Raw genomic sequence first — 18,619 nt, 5'->3', positions numbered from 1 at the left:
TATTTATCTTTACTTTGTTGTTGGCAATAAAACAAGGTGGTTATTACAGTTCTGTCATGGTCATGGTGATGCACTTTTTTGGCTTTTTTTCTGTCCTCTATTCTTGTGTGCAATGCGGCATGCCAAACATGTGGGCCCCTTCGACACATGAAAACCCATGTGGAATACATCCCAGCGACGCCACTGATTACATATCTCACTTCCTTATTAATTGTATCTACGTATTCACTGGATTCAGCTGTTATAGTCTAATACTGAAAGTCCTTCAGTTTTTGAAGACTTCACATCTAAGGAGCTTCTTCAGTTCTACCTGACTGATGGACAGTTTCAGAGTTTATATTCACTCCGGCTCACAGGGATAATTACCCATTAATGACCTAAGATAGGTTTACATGCCTCAAGGTGGAAGAAGTTGTTAAAACACTGCAAGGGTCCATTAATCATGACTGATTTCTTATTTTTTAGTGTGTGTTAGCAATGATATACTTTGCATACATACTTAAGCGAAATATATTGTGCCCGTCTTCAGCAAATGAATCCAAGTTGTGCATGCCCACAACGTCTTTCACTTCCTCAGCTCAGAATACTGCCGAAATGGTTGATTTCACCATAACTGTATGATGCCTGGTCTTAGGACTCTACATCAACGGCCCTCAGGAATGGCAGAAGTGGACATCTTTATCTGAACAGCTTTGTTTTTTATATTCCTCTATCCTCTGTGCTCTTTTTCTTTTTTATCTTCAGGCCAGTTTCTTAAGCTAAGTTCCAGTGGGTGGACTTTTCCTTTATAATAAATCAGTAATGATCACATTAAAACTCGGAACAGTGGTATAACCAAACATTGTTATTTTATTATCTTAAAAAGTAACACAATCCCCATTGGGTATCACATACACTACAACAACAGTAACACCAGTACGACACATCAAAGGGACTTTCAGATAGTATAGACATTTTTAAAAAATCCCTCTTTTTGTTGTTTAAATTATTTGACTAGGCATGACAGATAAACATCATTTACAGGTATGACATACTGTCACCATTAGAAACAATGTTATTGTTGAACCTCTATTTTTATAAACCACCGCCAATGTTAAGGGAAGACATTTCATGGACTGTCAGTGTAGAAAAGGGATGTACTGTTACAGGATTGTGGCTGGAGTTGACAAGGGGTTGATGTAGAACCACTGGGCCAGACAGCTTAGAGGCCTGGGGTTGGGGGCAGATCAAACATTAAACATGAGTGATGGGACCCCTGACTTCCAACAGACAAGAGACCACAGCTCTACTGGTAGAAGAGAGAAGACTCTCACTGTACTGTGACACAGGAGCCAGAATCCTTTAACTGTGGTAGAAGAGATAACCACAGATTAAACTCTACTATATAGACTAGAATTTAAACCCAGGTTTAGTGGTACAATAGAAACTACAGCTATTATATTTGTGGGGACAGGACACCCTCTCAATGGTAAACCAGACAAGAACTTGAGAAACAATCTGAACTTATCCCTGTACGCATGTCTTTCTGTTGTCAGGAAACTGGAGATATGGCCTAAATACATGGCTAGAAATGGCACAACAGACCCTTCTGAAGAGCTGGAACTGGGATTAGAACCGTTGGGTAATGATGCAGCACTTAATACTTCCTACTGCTGGGCTAGAACAAAGTCAATGATCTTTCTACAGATACAGAAAGAATCCACAATATACCCATGGAATACTGACAACTGTTTTTGAAGCCTGTTGGTGTGGTAGACTACAGGCTACAATAATAGTATGCTCAGAGAACAGAGATGTGAATTTGGTTTATCAGTAGGTCTGCCAAGGGTATTCGTTCCCTTTGGATTTTAGTTCCTACCACCTTTGGGGACTAAAACCTAAGAAACAGGACTGACTCTAAATCTCATTTTGAATTGTTTGACGTTTCCTGATAATTTTCAAATCAACAATCATGACAACTGGCATGATTACAGCTGGGCAGGAAGTAGAAATGAGAGCTAAACTTCTCTCTCAACTTCTGTTTTGTGTGGCACAATGAATGTCTTTGGTCCTGTTCGCACCTGGCATTGGCATGTGTCCTGTATGATCCATTAGAATTAATACTGACATATGGAAAGAACTTTTGTTTTCAAAGACCAAATGTGTCGTTTTTAAATGGCAGAAAGCAGCAGTACATTTAGCAAGCTTAGTCGGCTGGAAATTAAAAGAAATCACAACAATATAGGTCTATTCTTTGGTGTGTTCCAGGCAAACCAAAACACCAAAGATATTCTCTGTGGACTGTTGGTCTTACTTGTCACATTTTAATATGATGCTGCTGGTGTGCAAATGAGTATATACTCCCACTTTAGTACATGAGATCCAAGGAAACATTCAGCGACACATTGCTACAAGAACGTGGCCGTATGTAGCCAGACTCCCTCTGGATGTGGTCAAGGCAATCAGATCACACTGCATCTTCTAGAAATCATTTCAGCCAGTATTCAGAGCCATGTAGATGCATGCTAATGCTAGCTGTGGCCAAGGCCTTTAAGGAGAGTTTCTGAAAATGTGTATTGCCATTGATTAGGTGGGCAGGTGCATGAAAAAATGTTGTTAGTGATGAAACAGAAACAGCAGGTTTACCAGCACTTCCATATGCAGTGTGTTATTTAGGGCGTCCTTTAAATGTGTTTCAACAGTAGAGATAAACTGATGCTTTTACTACCCAACTCCTTTGAATTTGAGATCAAAACATGACAATGACACAAGCAGAAATCGACTCCAGCTTTTAGTCGACCTTTTTCACATGCAAAAATCATCTAAAGGCTGAGTGTACTGTTAAAATACTTTTGAGGGCACTGGTTGTATCTGTATGTGCGTGTGAGACATTCACAGGCAGGAGGCTGATGACCACAGGATAACAGAGAATGGGGCTGTGTTTTTGCTGCTGTGGAGGTAGTTGGTAATAGTATAGAGGATAACAATACAGGGATCAGTCACTAGGAGAGGAGGGAAAAGAGGAAATCCTTGACCTACAGGGCTGCAGAACTTTGGAGATACCCAACTCACTTCAAGAGTAACTTCTATGAGACCAACGCACTTCAAATGCAGGCTTTTTTCACGTTTCACTGTTCCATAGGTATTAATTTGTCCATCTGTTCAGTCACTGTGTAATCCCTGTACTGTTCCCTGATGAAGGGGAATAAATGATCATGGCCAAAAGTACGCAGATTGAACCTACAACACACATCTAAGCAGCAGTTTTATACTATATCCAAAAAATGTCATGACTGTTTGTACTACGATTATTATCATAGCCTTTACTGACCCGAACACGTCTTAGCACCAGGAGTATACACCTCAAACAGTTTAAAGAAAAAAAGGATTTCGCGGGCGTTTTTCATGATTGTTGCGGCTGAAAATGCCTGAATTCGCGGCAGCTTTTCTAAAAAATTGCGATAAAAGTTGTGATGTTTTAAGCTTATTTGTTGTGATAAAATTGCGGGAGACAGTGACAATTGCTAAAAAGCTGCATTTTTTCCAGCTTGTAGAACATGTTTCAATGCTGTAATTGACAATATTTATTCCGAAATTAATTATTTAACGTTCCGACCTATTTCCACAAAAGCTGGCGCACCATGGTGGGATATTAGCAGCAGCCAGATACTGGTTTAATATGACGTGACCTAACTATGCAGGGGGCGACAGGAATTGATGGGACTCAGAAACACCCCCACAATTTAATCAGTCGTTCCTTGTGCCGTTTCCGATACGTCCACTGTGGTAGATTTGTTGTAGGATAACAATTGTGATCGTCAGCAGGCTGCTGAGGTAGCGTTCACTTGTTGCCACGGTTACCGTGCTGCTATCAGATCCCGTGCCGCTACCTCAATGGGAAATCCTTAACAAATCCGTTGATCCAAACTTTAAGCCGTACCACTGTCGAAGTCTAATCATTTGGTCCTTATGTCATTTCTGACCGACCCTTAAATTTTCAATCCCCGAGTCGGTTTTTGAGTGATGTGGGTAGCAGAGGAAGAATTCACACACACTGATCGTCACATAACTCCGTCGTGTTCTTTGGTGGAATAATTAATCTAATTTACCTCATTCTTTCAGTGCTCTAACGGATCTGGATGCAACAGCTTCCATCATGGTGATTTGTCTGGTCTGTTGTCCACTCATTTCAGCCGTTCTAATATGTTTCATGTTAAAAAAAAAGTGTATATCAATCGATGATTTTTTTGTATTCCACCACACTATTGCACGGTTGTAAAACTTCACCGCTTTGGTGAAGAACATCAGTGAATTGTTTACCACGGTCTTCAGCAGTAATTTTTGTTGTTAAATGAGAGACATGAGCAGGGACAGCTGGTATATATGGGCTAACAGGGCTAAGCCCTCCCAGGCCAACACAAAAAAGATGAGAAAATTCTTTTTTAAATAACTTACAACAGATTGTTTTAAGTTTAGGTGAAACCAAAGGTAGCAACAGCACCAATCAGTCAAAAGAAAAACATAGAATATCTCTAAATGGGCTTACTTTTTTACAGCCCGCTTTCATTCATTTCGTTCTTATAAGTGATTAATAGGTGTCATGTCCCGCCGCCGTGATTTACTGATCACTTGGGTTAACTTTACTCAGCCCACAGGCCACTGACTTTTGACCAATAGCAGCAAGTTAACACAGCGGTGGCTTTCATTCATTTCGTTCTTGTAAGTGATTGACAGGTGGCATGTCCCGCCCCCGTGATTTACTGATCATTTGGGCTAACTTCACTCAGCCCACCGGCCTTGACTTTGCGGGTGGGACACTGAAATTAACACAAATAGCCATCACAACTCTGATGACATCGGCAGAGTCAGAGAGGTGTTTCAGTACGCTCAAGAGGATTAAATTGTTTCTCCGAAGTACGATGGGGCAGGACAGATTGAACGCACTTGCCATGCTGTCAATCGAGAAGGACTTCATCCAAAAATTACCAGACTTCAATGACATGGTGATTAACCTGTTTGCATCCCAGAAAGGCCGTCGATGTGAGCTTCTTTTCAAATAAGATAGGCCCATGTTGACCTGTTAAAGGACTGTGACACCTTGTTTTTGCTGAGGTCATCTGTTGTACTGAAGGCGTGTTTTGCACGACATGTCGCCAAACAGTTGTAATAAGACAGTTGCAGCAGGCTATCTGCGGGCAGTCGTTGCAGCTGGAACATGTTTTGTAGTGGTGTGTGTGTGTGTGTGTGAGAAAGAGAGAGAGTGAGTGAGTGAGTGAGAGAGAGTGTTGATGTAGAGCACTAAAAAAGTATAGTGTACCTGTAATTGATGTAACTGTGTGTATCATAGGTGATGTTGCTTTTGCAGCTGTGTTAACCATTTAATCGGTATTATGCATTTGTTAGCCCACCCAACAAATTTCACCACCAACCACCACTGGACATTAGTATCGCACACGTCTGCATCTTCAAACCATAAACAAGGAAGTGAATTCGGTGACATACACGTATTACGTTTGCGCTGGGAGCTGCTATGATTGGTTGAACTCACGGGAGGCGGGCCAAAACTGCGGGAAAGTTGCGGTGATTGGACAAAATTGCAAGGCCGTGCAAAATTCGCTGAGATTGGATGATTTCGCGTGAATTCGTGCAATCGCAACATCACAAATTCCTGGATGGACTGATTGACAGAACCTCACTTTGTCTTACATTAAGATGTATACGTTCTGACTGAAAATGGCCAATTATTTTTGCTGGTAGAAATTTCTCAGATGATCAAATCATTTTTAACAGCTTGTCTTTAAAACTCTCCAGGTGTGTAACGGTAACCCCTCATGTCCACTGAATGCAGCTGTGTCACTTCACTTCATGCTTTCTGAAACTGAATGTTGTGTGATTCATTTGCTTTCAGTTTTTCTGCTTCAGGCATTTAGTGAAATGCAGGTGCTTTATTTCTAAAACTGAGTTGTTTAGCTGACATTTTATGTTTTATGCCTTTCTGTCTGTCCACCTGTTTTCTTCAGATATAAGGAACAAATGTTTAGTCACAACAGTGGTAGTCTCTGCACGCAGTACTTCCACCACACTGTTCATAAAAACACTGATGTTTTTTGGAAGCAATGTGGTAGAGTTTAATAATGGGTTTGTTACTGTGAATGACACTGGAAATGTCATCATCTCAGCAGTCAGTATGAATGCATTTACTTCCTTCAGGGACAGAGAAGCAGGTTGGTTGTATGGAAGAGACGTGGTGTCACCTGCAGAACATCTGTAATTTCTACATGAACATCACTCTGAAATGTCATTAAACACAAAGAAAGTCCTAGTTTAGCAATGTGTATGTAAAGACTCTCACTAAAAAAAATCTGCACATCATTAAATATTACTATCAATAAACATATACATCCACACTACCAGTGAAGTCTGCACACTACTTCTCATTCAATATTTTTTATATATTTGTATTTTTTTCCACATTGTAGATTAATACTGAAGATTAACACTTTTTGTTTACAACATTTGTATCATTTTATAGTTTTGATGTCTTCAGTATTAATCTACAATGTACAAAATAAATAAAAGAAACACTGAATGAGAAGATGTGTCCAGACCTTTGACTGGTAGTGTTTCATATATAAATTCATTTCTGCAGTGTAAGGTATTTTATACTGAGCCCCTAAGGTGCCACGGAGAAAAAAATATATAAAATGTGCACACGAGATACTTATTCATGCGCACGTTTTAGTATCTCGTGCGCACGTTTTATATTAAATATATATTAAAACGTGTTTTATATTAAAACGTGTGCACGTTTTAAGATAAAACGTGCACTCGAAATAAAGTTATTTCAAACAAACACACACGCAATGGAGAGAAGAAGTGAGCTCGTTAATTTTTACTTCCACCTCGGAATGTCATATAATGACATTCTTGCTGCTCTTGCCACAAGAGATGGAATAATCCTAAGTAGGAGAACTTTGCTGTCCATGGTCCTCAATATTGTGTACTGACCTTTTTACCAGAGCTGTCCGTTACTGATTAATCCCCTTATTTAGTCAAACAAGCAAATCAAAGTAAGGATAACTTTGCACAACAGAAAACAGAGCACAGAGCTTAAAATAATGTTTTAAAACAGAATAGGTATACTTTATGTTGCGGGTTAAATGAAAACCTGTTAAGAAACAGGTGGTTTGAACCCAAGCAGCAGGCAACAGGCAGGTGGGTGGTTTAATAATAAAGTTTAATAGATTATAGAACCAAAAAATAAAACAGGAGACACAAAGAATGAACTGAACAGGGATCTAAACTGAAACTAAAGCGACGGCGTACGGCCGCGGTGGGGAGCTAAACAAAGACTAAACTCTAAACGGGGAAAGAAAACTCACATAATGTCCAAGGGGGTCAGGAGACAGGGCAGAAACGGAGCTGACAAAGCTGATAGCCGGGACGTGACTGGGGCGGCGGAGCAGGCGGAATCCGGAGCAGACCAAGGGGTTTGTGGAGCGGAGAAGGGAGGACGAGCAGACGTGAGTTCCGGGGTGAGGGGAAGAAGACGGAACAGACGAAGGAATCCCAGGGCACATTCATAGTGATTTATAATGCCCATCATAATCAGCCATAATGGTCTCATCACTCCCTGCAGAAATGTTTACATGAAGGCGAGGAGGAGTGATGAGCAAAACATTCTGAACACCCCCGGAGCTTGCAGGTGGATGCTGGGGTGGCGGTGGGGGTGAAGAACACGCAGCAAAATTCAATGCAGGGCAGCAGAGTTGTTTAGCAGGCAGAGGGAGACATGGGAAAATTCCCAGTTTAAATACTGTCAGAGCCCTCTCCTCACCCCTGTCTGGCATCCCAAAAACCCCATCCTATCTGTCTCCCGCTTTTTCTCCCTCTTCTTTGCTCTCCTCTGCTCTCTCTCTCTCCCCAGCGCTGCACCTGGGTGGAGCACGGCCTCAGCTGCCTCCACTCAGGTAATCAGCTTTGCCACGACACCCGGACGGCTGTGCCTCATCTTACTGATTACATCCTCTGCAATAAAGACTGGCTGAACCTTCCACACCCTGCCAGATTGTTGTACTCGACCACTCAGTCAGTCACGTCTAGCCAACTCAATGTTACCTGGTGCTTTGTAACGTTTCTAACGTTCTCTCTCTCTACTCTGCTTAGAATCCTGCCGTCCGGGTTCTCACCTGCTTCTCCAGCCCGGAACCGTGTCCACAGATAATTTGGCTTCCAGCCAGCCTGCCTGAAACCCAGTCCTGGGTTACCTTCTCCTGTTTTGGATTATCTGCTCGGCTCTGCCCTCGGAGCTTACAGCCATTCAGGCTCTGATCGGCCCGAGGCTCTAAACAGACTCTGCCTGGAATAAGAGATGTTTACTGGCGACTGGCCCACCTACCAACACGGCCCCCTGGATCGTCAGTGTCCGCTGACTCCCAGATCTCCTGCTTCAGTTCCCGACCGCTGTCGACTGGCCAATTACCAACTCAGCCCCCCAGATCGTCAGCGTCCTCCATTCCCCGTATCTCCGGCTCCTGCTCCATTCCGCCCTCCGTCTGCATCCACCTCCGGCCGCCGAGGATCCGCCAACATCAGCAGTCGCACTCTGGTCCCCCCAAACCTACGACGACCACCGATCCCCAGCTCCAGGACTCTGACCCAAACCCGCTCAGTATCCATCCGGCTCCACGCATTCAGGTTCCCTGCATTCCTTTCCATAACTCATTTCCATACAATAAAACATTCTTGAAATCCTCTGGCTTTGGTGGTGTGCTCTCTGCTGGAGTACACTCTTCCTGTTAGGTGACAAATACACCACCAATTTGAGAGGTGGAGAGTGCGAATGAGCTCGTAACGCACTATAGATGTGTTAAGTGTTACCAAAAAGGGAAGTAGGAATATTGGGCCAGATCCTCAAAAGGATTGCACTGCTAAACCTGTTCAAATGAGAGAAAAAAACAGCAGGCAATCCACAAAGCATATGCAAAGGCTGAAATGAATGGAAACTGCGATGCCACTCCTGGCTGCGCTGGTCCAATTTGCATGCATGTAAATTAGGGAATATTCATAAATTCAGCACAAAACCACCTAATCCACAGAGACCAGCGCTAATTGCCACAGGCAGTTAAGCGGTGCTAATTTACGCCAGCAAGACCCGTGTTTTCAATCAGCGCAATTTCTCATTCTCCCTCCCTCGCTCTCTCTCTCTCTTGCGTAAAATGATTGCAAATTTCACTCAGTTTGTGATAACTGTGGAGCATAGCCTATATAACGGCTCTCATGCCAGGAGCATATTATTTAGGATTTTTCCCAGTAACTTTTTTAGTTAGGCATCACGTTATTTCCAGCGACATGCTGTTTTCATTTAACCCGCAACATAAAGTATACCTAAAACATTATTTTAAGCTCTGTGCTCTGTTGTGCAAAGTTATTCTTACCTTGATTTGCTTGTTTGACTAAATAATGGGGTTAATCAGTAACGGACAGCTCTGGTAAAAAGGTCAGTACACAATATTCAGGACCATGGACAGCAAAGTTCTCCTACTTATGATTATTCCATCTCTCGTGGCAAGAGCAGCAAGGATGTCATATGACATTCCGAGGTGGAAGTAAAAGTTAACGAGCTCACTTCTTCTCTCCATTGCGTGTGTGTTTGAAAACATCTGATGTCGCTACTGGAAGCCGTAGTGGCCGAGGACAAGGACATATCAAAACGTGGTAAATAACTTTATTTCGAGTGCACGTTTTATCTTAAAACGTGCACACGTTTTAATATCACGTGCACACGTTTTATATTATTTTTCCTCCGTGGCACCTTAGGGGCTCCGTAATTTTAATATTCTGAACATACTGCCTTGCATCTTAACTCCACCCCTGTAATATGTTTAATGTAACTTTTTTCTATATGTTGATTTGAAATTGAAAACATCCAACCTATTCTGATAGTGGACTACAGAAATGTACCCGGTAAACACCGGCACAGAGCCTGAAACAGCAGACATTGTTTTCACATCAAAATGAGATGAATGCAGTTGCATCCACATGGACACCAGGGGGAACACAAAAAGAGTTTCCATCTCTGAAGAAAATCAAAACAGTCTGTCGTCAAAAGTCTTATCCCTGGAGCTGCAGGCTGTCCATTTATAACCACTGCTGAGGGGCTAAAAATGACAAGGCTTCAGGTGAGCATCAAAACATCCAACAGATACAAAAACAGCTCACATTCAAGAGGGTGTCATCTACAAAAAGTTCAGGTTACAGGTTACTCGTTTGACTGTCTAACTACCTCCCAGGAGCTGCTACATCCTGGTATTTATCGTAATTTTCTGTGGCTCTGTGCCTTAAAACCCCTCAAGCACAAGGCTATTTTATTTAAAAGTTCCACAACATCCTGAAAATTAGGTAGTAACAGATTAAAAAAACTGTAAGCCCCAGAAGAACATGGGCTGTACAGATGAGAGACGCTGGGGAGAATTTAGAAGTCAACCTCTTTGTCACCAGACCAGAATAGGACTGGAAAACTTCTGGAAAAAAATGCTAGTTTTACTCCTGCCTAATCAGAACAGTAAATATCAGCTTTACAACAATGAGTCAGTGAACACTAATGTTATTAAACCTGCTCTAAAAATGATCAACTGCAACTCTACCAAATTTTATGTAACAGAAATTAAACACAAATAATTGATTTTAGTTGAAGTACTGAGCAGACTGAATGTGCCATGTGTGGTAAGCTTTAAGAAATGGAGACGGCTGCGTACAGGGACTTCTGGGATAGAAGGGCTTAAAGGGTGTCTGTCAGTGGTAAATGTTAGAGAATAACTACCAGAGACAATTAGTGAGAGAGTGTGTGCCATCAGTAACAGTAAAGTCAGCAGAACTGCAGCTCTTCAGTGAACACCAGCTGACACCACCAGTAGGAGAAGCACTGATCTGGAGCAGTCTGAGTGGTAGTGGAAATAACAGAACCTGAGATTATAGATTATACAAACATAACGCCTATAAACACACACGCACACGCACACGCACGCACACGCACACACACGCACACACACACACACACACACACACACACACACACACACACACACACACACACACACACACAAAAGATCCCAAAAAAATGAAACAACATTACTCGAAGCTGAAGAGTGGCGTGGTCAGGGGCTGCCCAGTGGGATGGTGTTTGCTTGTGGTGCATGTTTGTAGTTTGTGAGAGAAAGAGGTTTCCTGGGGGTCTAAACTCCTGTTTGTTTCTGCCTGTGTCTATATGCTTGTGTGAACAGGTCCAGTTCCACAGCAGACCAATCGCAGCTCCGCTGATTCAGTTGGTCTGTCAATCAAAGGATTTAACAGTCCTTGGGAGTGGGAGTTGGATTTCCTGGCCCTTTTCCGTCGACTATTTGCTCTCCCAAGCCTGTAGTTGTGACCCTAGACGCTGGTGATTGATGCAAGGCAGGCGCTGGGCTTCTGGAGTTTCTCTGGTTGGGTGCTGGCAGGTTCCTGAATGGCACGAAAGGAGAAAGGAGGACCGTTTGCAGCATTGATGCTGAGGTGGCCGGGGCTCAGTGCCAGGTTCTGTCGTCTGTTACTCTCCACTATTGAAGAGGTGTTAGACGCTAAGCTTTCCCTTGTTCTGCAGAGAGACAGACAAACACACTGATAAATGACACAACCACAACATCAAATGAGGTACGTGACCGAACGTTACTGCTAGAGACAGAAAAGAAGAAACCAAGGACAGACATTCAGATTTAGACTCAGGTCATCACATGCTTACCTTTACTGAGATGAAACAGTGGCAGATCCAAATTATGATTGCCTGAATGTGATCACTATTTCACTGCTAGTAAGCCAAAAACAATGACCTTTTTGTCTTCCAAATGGTTGATTTCTATGTATGCTGTTTAATTTGGTCAATAGAAGAGACTGTCGAGCACAAAGAGAGAATAGAAGGTGTAAACAAAACCAAACAGAACAACAAAAACATCAAATGCAAAGTTAGACTTTAAGCATCATATTTAAAAATAATACTTTTTCTGATTTCAGCCCCCGGTGCACATTAAAACTGCCTTTTTCTCCCTTTAAACTGAGCTTCTTCTCAACAGCCTCCAACAGGTCTAAACCTTAAAACATCTGTGTTTAGACTTACAGACTGTTTAAGTAGGGTGGATGCAGTGACTGTTTTTGGACTACCATAGTAAAGGCTGAAGTTTGGTCTTGTGAAGCTGGAGAAGCATGTCAGCTGAGGATCTGACTGGATGAACCCAGGGACAACATATGCTGAATTACCCCCACCCTAAAATTTAACCTGCTTTATTTGTTGTTTTCTGGATAGCTCAGGAACTAACAGCCCTGACTTTGGCACAGGAGGTTGGTGGTTCAAATCCTGGTCAGGACACAGTTGTCCAGTGAGGATCTTGGTGCTGCCTGGCTTATTTACCTTGTGTTGTCTACTCTCAGATGTATGGAGCTGTTTTTTATTTGGACAGGATGGTGCATATTAATGAACACACAATCTCACAATAGTTTACATAGGGTTGCAGTAAATACGCCAGATAATTGCGTCTGCTAAATGAAAAATGTAAGAACATAAAGAGATTTAGCAGGTTCTCTTTGGTCTCTATAAAAACACAGTTCAGTAAACTTTATTTTCCCCTTGTAGGACAACCGAAAAAATAGGTGTCAAACATCTGCCAAGTTCCATCTTTGTCTTTTCCTTTAGTTAAGATCCTCACTCAATACTCATTGATTATCCTCTAAAAACAGTTACCATCCTTTTTAGATACTTTCTGTCATGTTGTTCTGTTCCCAGCCCTGCCGCCTCATCTCAATAACTTACCTCGGCTCCCATCTCCTTGGATCCCTTTGTGCCTGACTCCACTCTACACTTCCTGCTGTGCTGCTTGGTTTGGGCTCCAGCTAAGTTCCCAAACCCCAGCTCCAGATTTATTCTGCTTTTTGAATACATTTTCTGGCTGTTTAAAATCACATACTTTTTCTTTTTACTTTACTTTTAAATGCCTTTTTACGTAATTGGCATCTACCCTTATAAAAACACGTATTGCTTTGTGAAGAATGTGTACAATTGGAACATTCTACTTTGTTATAATTATGCACCTTAAACTTTGAGGCTGCAGTCTGTCATACTAAATAATACATCATCTGTTTGTGCATTTCAGAGAGTCAAACTTCCTCTAAAGATTGTGTGTCAAAATGGCCAGAGAAGTGTACTGGATGCAGAAAGACATGTAGATATTCTTGACACACTATGCATTCATACACAGTAGGTATTGTTCTCCCATGTTATAAATTACAGTTGTATCGATACTGAAGCACACTCTCTGCCTTTTACCTACTTGGGGTCACCTTCTTTGCCATGACAGTCTATTGCACACACTAAGGACAGCCATTTGGTTTGGCTTAAACAGTGCAAGGGGAGAAGTTGAAGGTCCTACTTATTTGAGGTAACATCTTATACAAGCGTACTGAAGGCTGCACGGGATTTGACCAGCTTTCAGTATTGAATGCTAAAGCTGACAATATGTTCAGAGTGAAACTTGTGCAGTAGAATTTGTGGTCTGTGAGTTTGACCACATAGACACAAAACGCCAGTACTCATGATGAACTTAAAATCTTGTACTGAGTTGTTAGAGACTAAAACACATAGTGCCTGCTACAGCCCCTGTGGGATAAATATGCATTTGTTGTGTGCAGATATCAACTCCTCGGGTACTCGGTGATATCCACCCTAACAACAGTTGTCGATATCAGGATGATTAACTTAATTTCTCTTTTGCTTTTGTCAAATAATGACACAGGTTTTGCTGCATCCTTTACTAGCTGCATTATTTTAGTTAGTACAACTATTGTGAAAAAAATAGCTGCCATATGTTGCAGTAGTATTTATCACTCATGCACATTTTGACTTGTGAAAAGTTCAAGTGCCAAATTACACTGTGTTTGCGGACGCCGGATAGAACATTTTGATTTGAAGAGTACTTGGAGTTTAGACAGCAGACAAATTGCTTTAGTTTGGATCCAGACTCACTCACAAACCCTTTTGTCTTTTAAAGCTTTGACATTAAAACGCTTCAATTTTTTACTTGAGGAGAAGGAGAAATGTATTTTTGCTAAGATTATAATCCCCCATTGTGTCTCCAGGAGCAATCTCTTACTGTTCAATAAGGTTGATTTACAGGCGTTCGCTGTGCATGAAGCACAGAACGAGTGCACCTCCCTGTTGTTTAACTGCTAACTGTAGCAGCTGTATTTGTGAAAAGGCAGATGATGGACACACACAAATCAGTTATAGCTGTTAATGCTGCAAATGCTCAGGAGCAGTAGGACTCTGATCACATACTTCTGGCAACACCAATAAAACTAAAATGGATGAAGTACATCAGCAGCACTCTGCACTGAGAACAAATACATTTTAGAGGTGGTAAAGTTCTTGCAACAGTATCTGTGGACGTCTGTTCCAGCTGGACTAACGCTAATTATAGTGAATGTAGATCAGATATGAGGAGAGAAAAGATGTATCTCTTCCATTTCATTTAATATTGATTGCTATCATTGGTCAAAGAAATTGCTAAAAAATGACATTCCTAATACATCGCATTTGATAGAAGCAAAACCACAATGTCTATAACTGTCAGTAAAGACCCAAAATAATCATGACCAAGTCCTTATTATTTACTGTTTCTCATGTGTTGAAAATAATGAATAAGGAAATGATTTTGGGTTTTAGTTTTTCTGAAATGCAGCTATTCACAGTAATTGCAGAATAGTGTGAGTATGTTTGTCAAATGCATGTACTTGTCCTCACCGTGGTGAGTTGAATCCACTGTCAACAGTGACAGAGCTGGAGTCCATGCTGTCCAGTCTAGCAGAGTGTGCTGATTGTTGGTTCTGACTGGGCTCAGAAAGGTTCTCTTTAGCACCAGGGAATGTGAGGGTTCTTTCAAACCTCCTCTGTAGGTCCCTCTCCTTTTCTCTCTCCAACAGCCACTGCATGGTCCCTGCTCCACCTCCGCCCATCCCAGAAACACTTCCTCCAGGCTTCTCGTCCTCTCCTCTACCTTTAGCGCCCCCTTCCTCCACTTCATCGTCATCAGAGACGTTGTAGTAGTCAAAGGAGGCTTCAGCAGCACTGGATGTGGATTCAACTCCCTGCAGGGGAGCAGATGGTGTTGCCACCAGGGGCTTGGGAGCATCAAAGGCTTCCTGGCAATCAAGAGCATCACAGGATGAGGACAGAGCAGAGGAGGTTAGGGCTGTGGGTTTTCTCAAAGAACTATAGCCGGGCAAAGGAAGGCTAGGAGGAGGTTTGAAGAGTGTATCTTTACTAAAGATCTCCTTCCGTTTCTCCTGACCAGAGGAGGCACTATGGGGAGGTCGTCCATTAGAAAGTGGGGGGTCAGGGACAGAAAGAGGTATTGGAGGCAGGCTGCCACCCTTAGGTCCCACCTTTGGCAAGTCCTCCTTGTTTTCCGGTGGATGGGACGTTTTCCTATCTATCTGCCTGTCAGTCGTTTGCCTGTCAATGCTGCCTAGTTTTAATCCGTCGTGGCTGTTTTTGCCCAGAGTTCCCAGTGGGTTTGGCCCAGTGAGAATTGCCTCAGAAGAACCAGAGCACTGAAAGTAGTCATCAGGAGGCATGGAGGCAACCAGTGGTTTGGGTGAGTACACCGGTAGGCTGTCCCTGCTCTTACTGTTCTCCAAGTTCCTGCCACCATCCAAACCAAGAGCATCCCCAGGCACCTTAGTGGAGGGGGGGGTGGCCCGAGAGTAGTGAGAGGAGCTCTGATTGGCTCTCAGGGTGCCATCATCAGTGTAGTAACGGCTTCGATCATCATAATAATCAGGAGGTCCAATCAGGCCAGCTCCAAGCGGTCCTTTAGAGTTGTCCATAGATCTGGAACGTTCCTTGGCCTTGTCGCTGCGTTCGTTCCGAGACTTCCTCTCCTGGGTGTGGGAGTGTGAGCGATGGACTTTTGAGTGGTGGGCTGATGGACCGTGGCTCGGCTCAGGGAAAGGCATTTCTGTGCGTCTCTTGGCAAGCTCTCCGGATACATCCCACTCTGGCGTGACGGGCAGGTGGGAGGAGTCGAGAATGTTGGGGTTGCTGTGTGCCAGGTGAAGGCGGGCCCGTTGTCGCTCCATTGCCAGGGCTTTCTCTCTCGGGGACCGAGCCAGCGAGGATGAGTAACCTCTGTAGTCTCTGTCAGCCAGCTCTAGGTGGGAACTGTCGCTTGGCTCACCTCGGGATGCCCGTGTCTTGCTATGAGAGCGGCTGAGTTTGGTCTGAGATTGCTTTCTATGCCTACCCCCACTTCTTCTGCTCCTGGAGCTCTGATTGGCTGACGACGCTTTGCTCCTCTGAGCACGTTCTTCTTCAAGACGCTTCATAACGGCTGTGTGTCGAGCGAGGTTCTCCACAGTAAGGTCAGGGTTGATTCTGCGGATGATCTCCATCTCTACGTGGCGTGGCAGCTGGCTGGGCACCTCCTCGTCACGGAGCGGCCATTCCTCAGGGGGGAACTGTGCAGAGAAGGTAGCGAGCTGCTTGGCCTTATCCTTCTTAAAACTGAGACGAAACAACTTCAACCCAAACTTACGACTCCCTGCACCACTTCCTCCTCCTTGTTTCTCTGCGTCTCCAGCTCCTCCTCCTCCTCCTCCGACCCCTCCTCCTCGGTGCTTGGTGAGCGTGTCCGTCTTGAAAGGGAACCCAAGGGTGCTGCGGCTCTTTTCCGTGTTGCCACCTGCCTGCTGAGGAGGTGTCTGTGGTGAGTGTGGTGACGAATAAGCCTCTCTGTGGTCTTTCGGTGATCTGCGCTGCAGGGTGGTATGGTGGCTGGGGGGGTCGTCTCCACGGTAACTGTTGTTGTAAAAAGAATCCCCAGCTCCTCCGCTGTGGTTTTGGCTGGACTTTGGGTGTGCTCGATCTCGCACCCCCCCAGAGGTAGATGGGGTGATGGTGCCAGAGAGGGGGGAGGTGCACTGTGTCTGCTGATGCTGCTGCTGCTGGTTCTGGTGTTGGTGTCGGTCAGCAGATCGCTCATCTAAGTGGTACCACTTGGAGCTAGTTCGGATTAGGCTTGGAGTGATAAAATAGGTCTGAGGGGTTACAATAAAATATCCGTCGTGCGTCGGGTAGATTTTCCGCTCACGGACCAGCATACTTAGCGTGTGGTGCAGAACCTCCTCTGTTGGTGTTGGAACACCTGAAAGTAATCAGAGACAAGAAGCAGTGAGATCAGTGAGATTTCACACAGTCTTCATTATATTTTCTTTTCATCATTTCATTTTTATGACATTTAACTCAAAGAAACTACAATTGCTATTATTTTGTGTTTTTTCATGATATTTCATTGAACAAATAAACACATATATACATAATACAGCACAGTAAATGAGGATAATTCTTCCAAACAGAGCAACATACAACTTAGATGTTCATACTTTGTTTTGGTGCTTTCAACTACTATAGACTACTTGAAAATATTGAAATGATCTCAAAATGCAGGAGTAAACAGAACATATAGTTGCAACCAAAATTATTCAACCCCCAGTGCCAATTTGGGTTTTAAGTACTATCTACAACTTTTAAGTTGTTTGGAATAAATTTAACATACAAGTGGATTTTAAACAGTTGAATGTAACCAATAATACAAGCGTTTTCTCTAAATTCCACACAAAATGTTCATTTTAATAACTAGTGCAGTTTCAAAATCATTCAAACCCCTAAGGAGCATTCCTTATAAAGACACACAATTGAAAATAAAGTGTGGTTAATAATGCCCCAAGCTTTTATAACATGCGTGAAAGCTAACATTAGTACTTCAGTTGCAAATTATCTTTTCTACATGCTTGGATTTGCATCTTACAGTTTAATATTGTATCAAAGTCAAGAACACTACCCTAAAAAATTAAGAAAAATGGCAATGTCCGTGCATAAGCAATGAAATGGATCCAAAAAGGTAGCATGCGCACTCAATTGTTCTAAGGATATTTTTGAAAGCACAGTTCGCTAGATAGCCCTATAAGGTGCAGTCAATTCCAGCCATTTTCAGTACAAAAAATCGCTAATATTTTATTTGTAAATAAAAATATGACGAGAAATACAGGGAAAATTGGACGCGCATCGCGAGGTGCATTTCCTCGAAAACGACCTAGTCGTGGATTATATACCGACTTCAAGACATGTTTTGGACAAAATATTTTACTGGCTTTTTTCGTCTGGATGTCCAAGGTTGGATTATGGCCGTTTTTTGTGGAATATTTTTATCTGTGTGTAATAATGAACCCGCAAATGGGAATCGCGCTGTGTACGTTAAAGCCGTGTATAGAGAACGGATGGATGGATATTCATTGTTTGTCGGACAAATGTGTTTATATTACCCGCTGTGGTAATCACATCTGAAAGTGGTTAATACCGGCAGATTCATGAGAATCTAAGCTTTCCATCGGTGTATAGTGTTTGTATAATCGCGTTTGCAGCTTCAGACATTTAAGGAAATGCTTATGCAGATCTCAAAGTGTTCAGCGGGTGGAACACTGAAGCGCAACGGGTTAATAGGTTTACATAAAGTGGCCACACTACCTGACCAGGGAGAAAGAATAACTTAACCATCACTAC

The 18,619-nt window shown here is 42.9% G+C and overlaps 1 protein-coding gene across 1 annotated transcript in view; it reads right to left on the bottom strand.

Annotated features, from left to right (window-relative positions):
- Positions 1 to 831: 831 nt before the first annotated feature.
- LOC110972451 (storkhead-box protein 2-like) overlaps positions 832 to 18,619 on the bottom strand; it is a 226,445-nt gene continuing 208,657 nt past the window's right edge. Inside the window, exons 3-4 of the mRNA XM_051954050.1 lie at positions 14,804 to 17,204; positions 832 to 11,611 (exon numbers count right to left, since the gene is read on the bottom strand). Coding sequence (XP_051810010.1) covers positions 11,407 to 11,611; positions 14,804 to 17,204 — 2,606 coding nt within the window. The 3' untranslated portion in view covers positions 832 to 11,406. The remainder of the gene's footprint in view (positions 11,612 to 14,803; positions 17,205 to 18,619) is intronic.

Source organism: Acanthochromis polyacanthus, chromosome 10, assembly GCF_021347895.1.
Source record: "Acanthochromis polyacanthus isolate Apoly-LR-REF ecotype Palm Island chromosome 10, KAUST_Apoly_ChrSc, whole genome shotgun sequence".
Lineage (NCBI taxonomy): Eukaryota > Metazoa > Chordata > Actinopteri > Pomacentridae > Acanthochromis > Acanthochromis polyacanthus.
The sequence above is the reverse complement of the archived record's forward strand: the minus strand, read 5'-3'. Positions and strand labels throughout refer to the sequence as shown.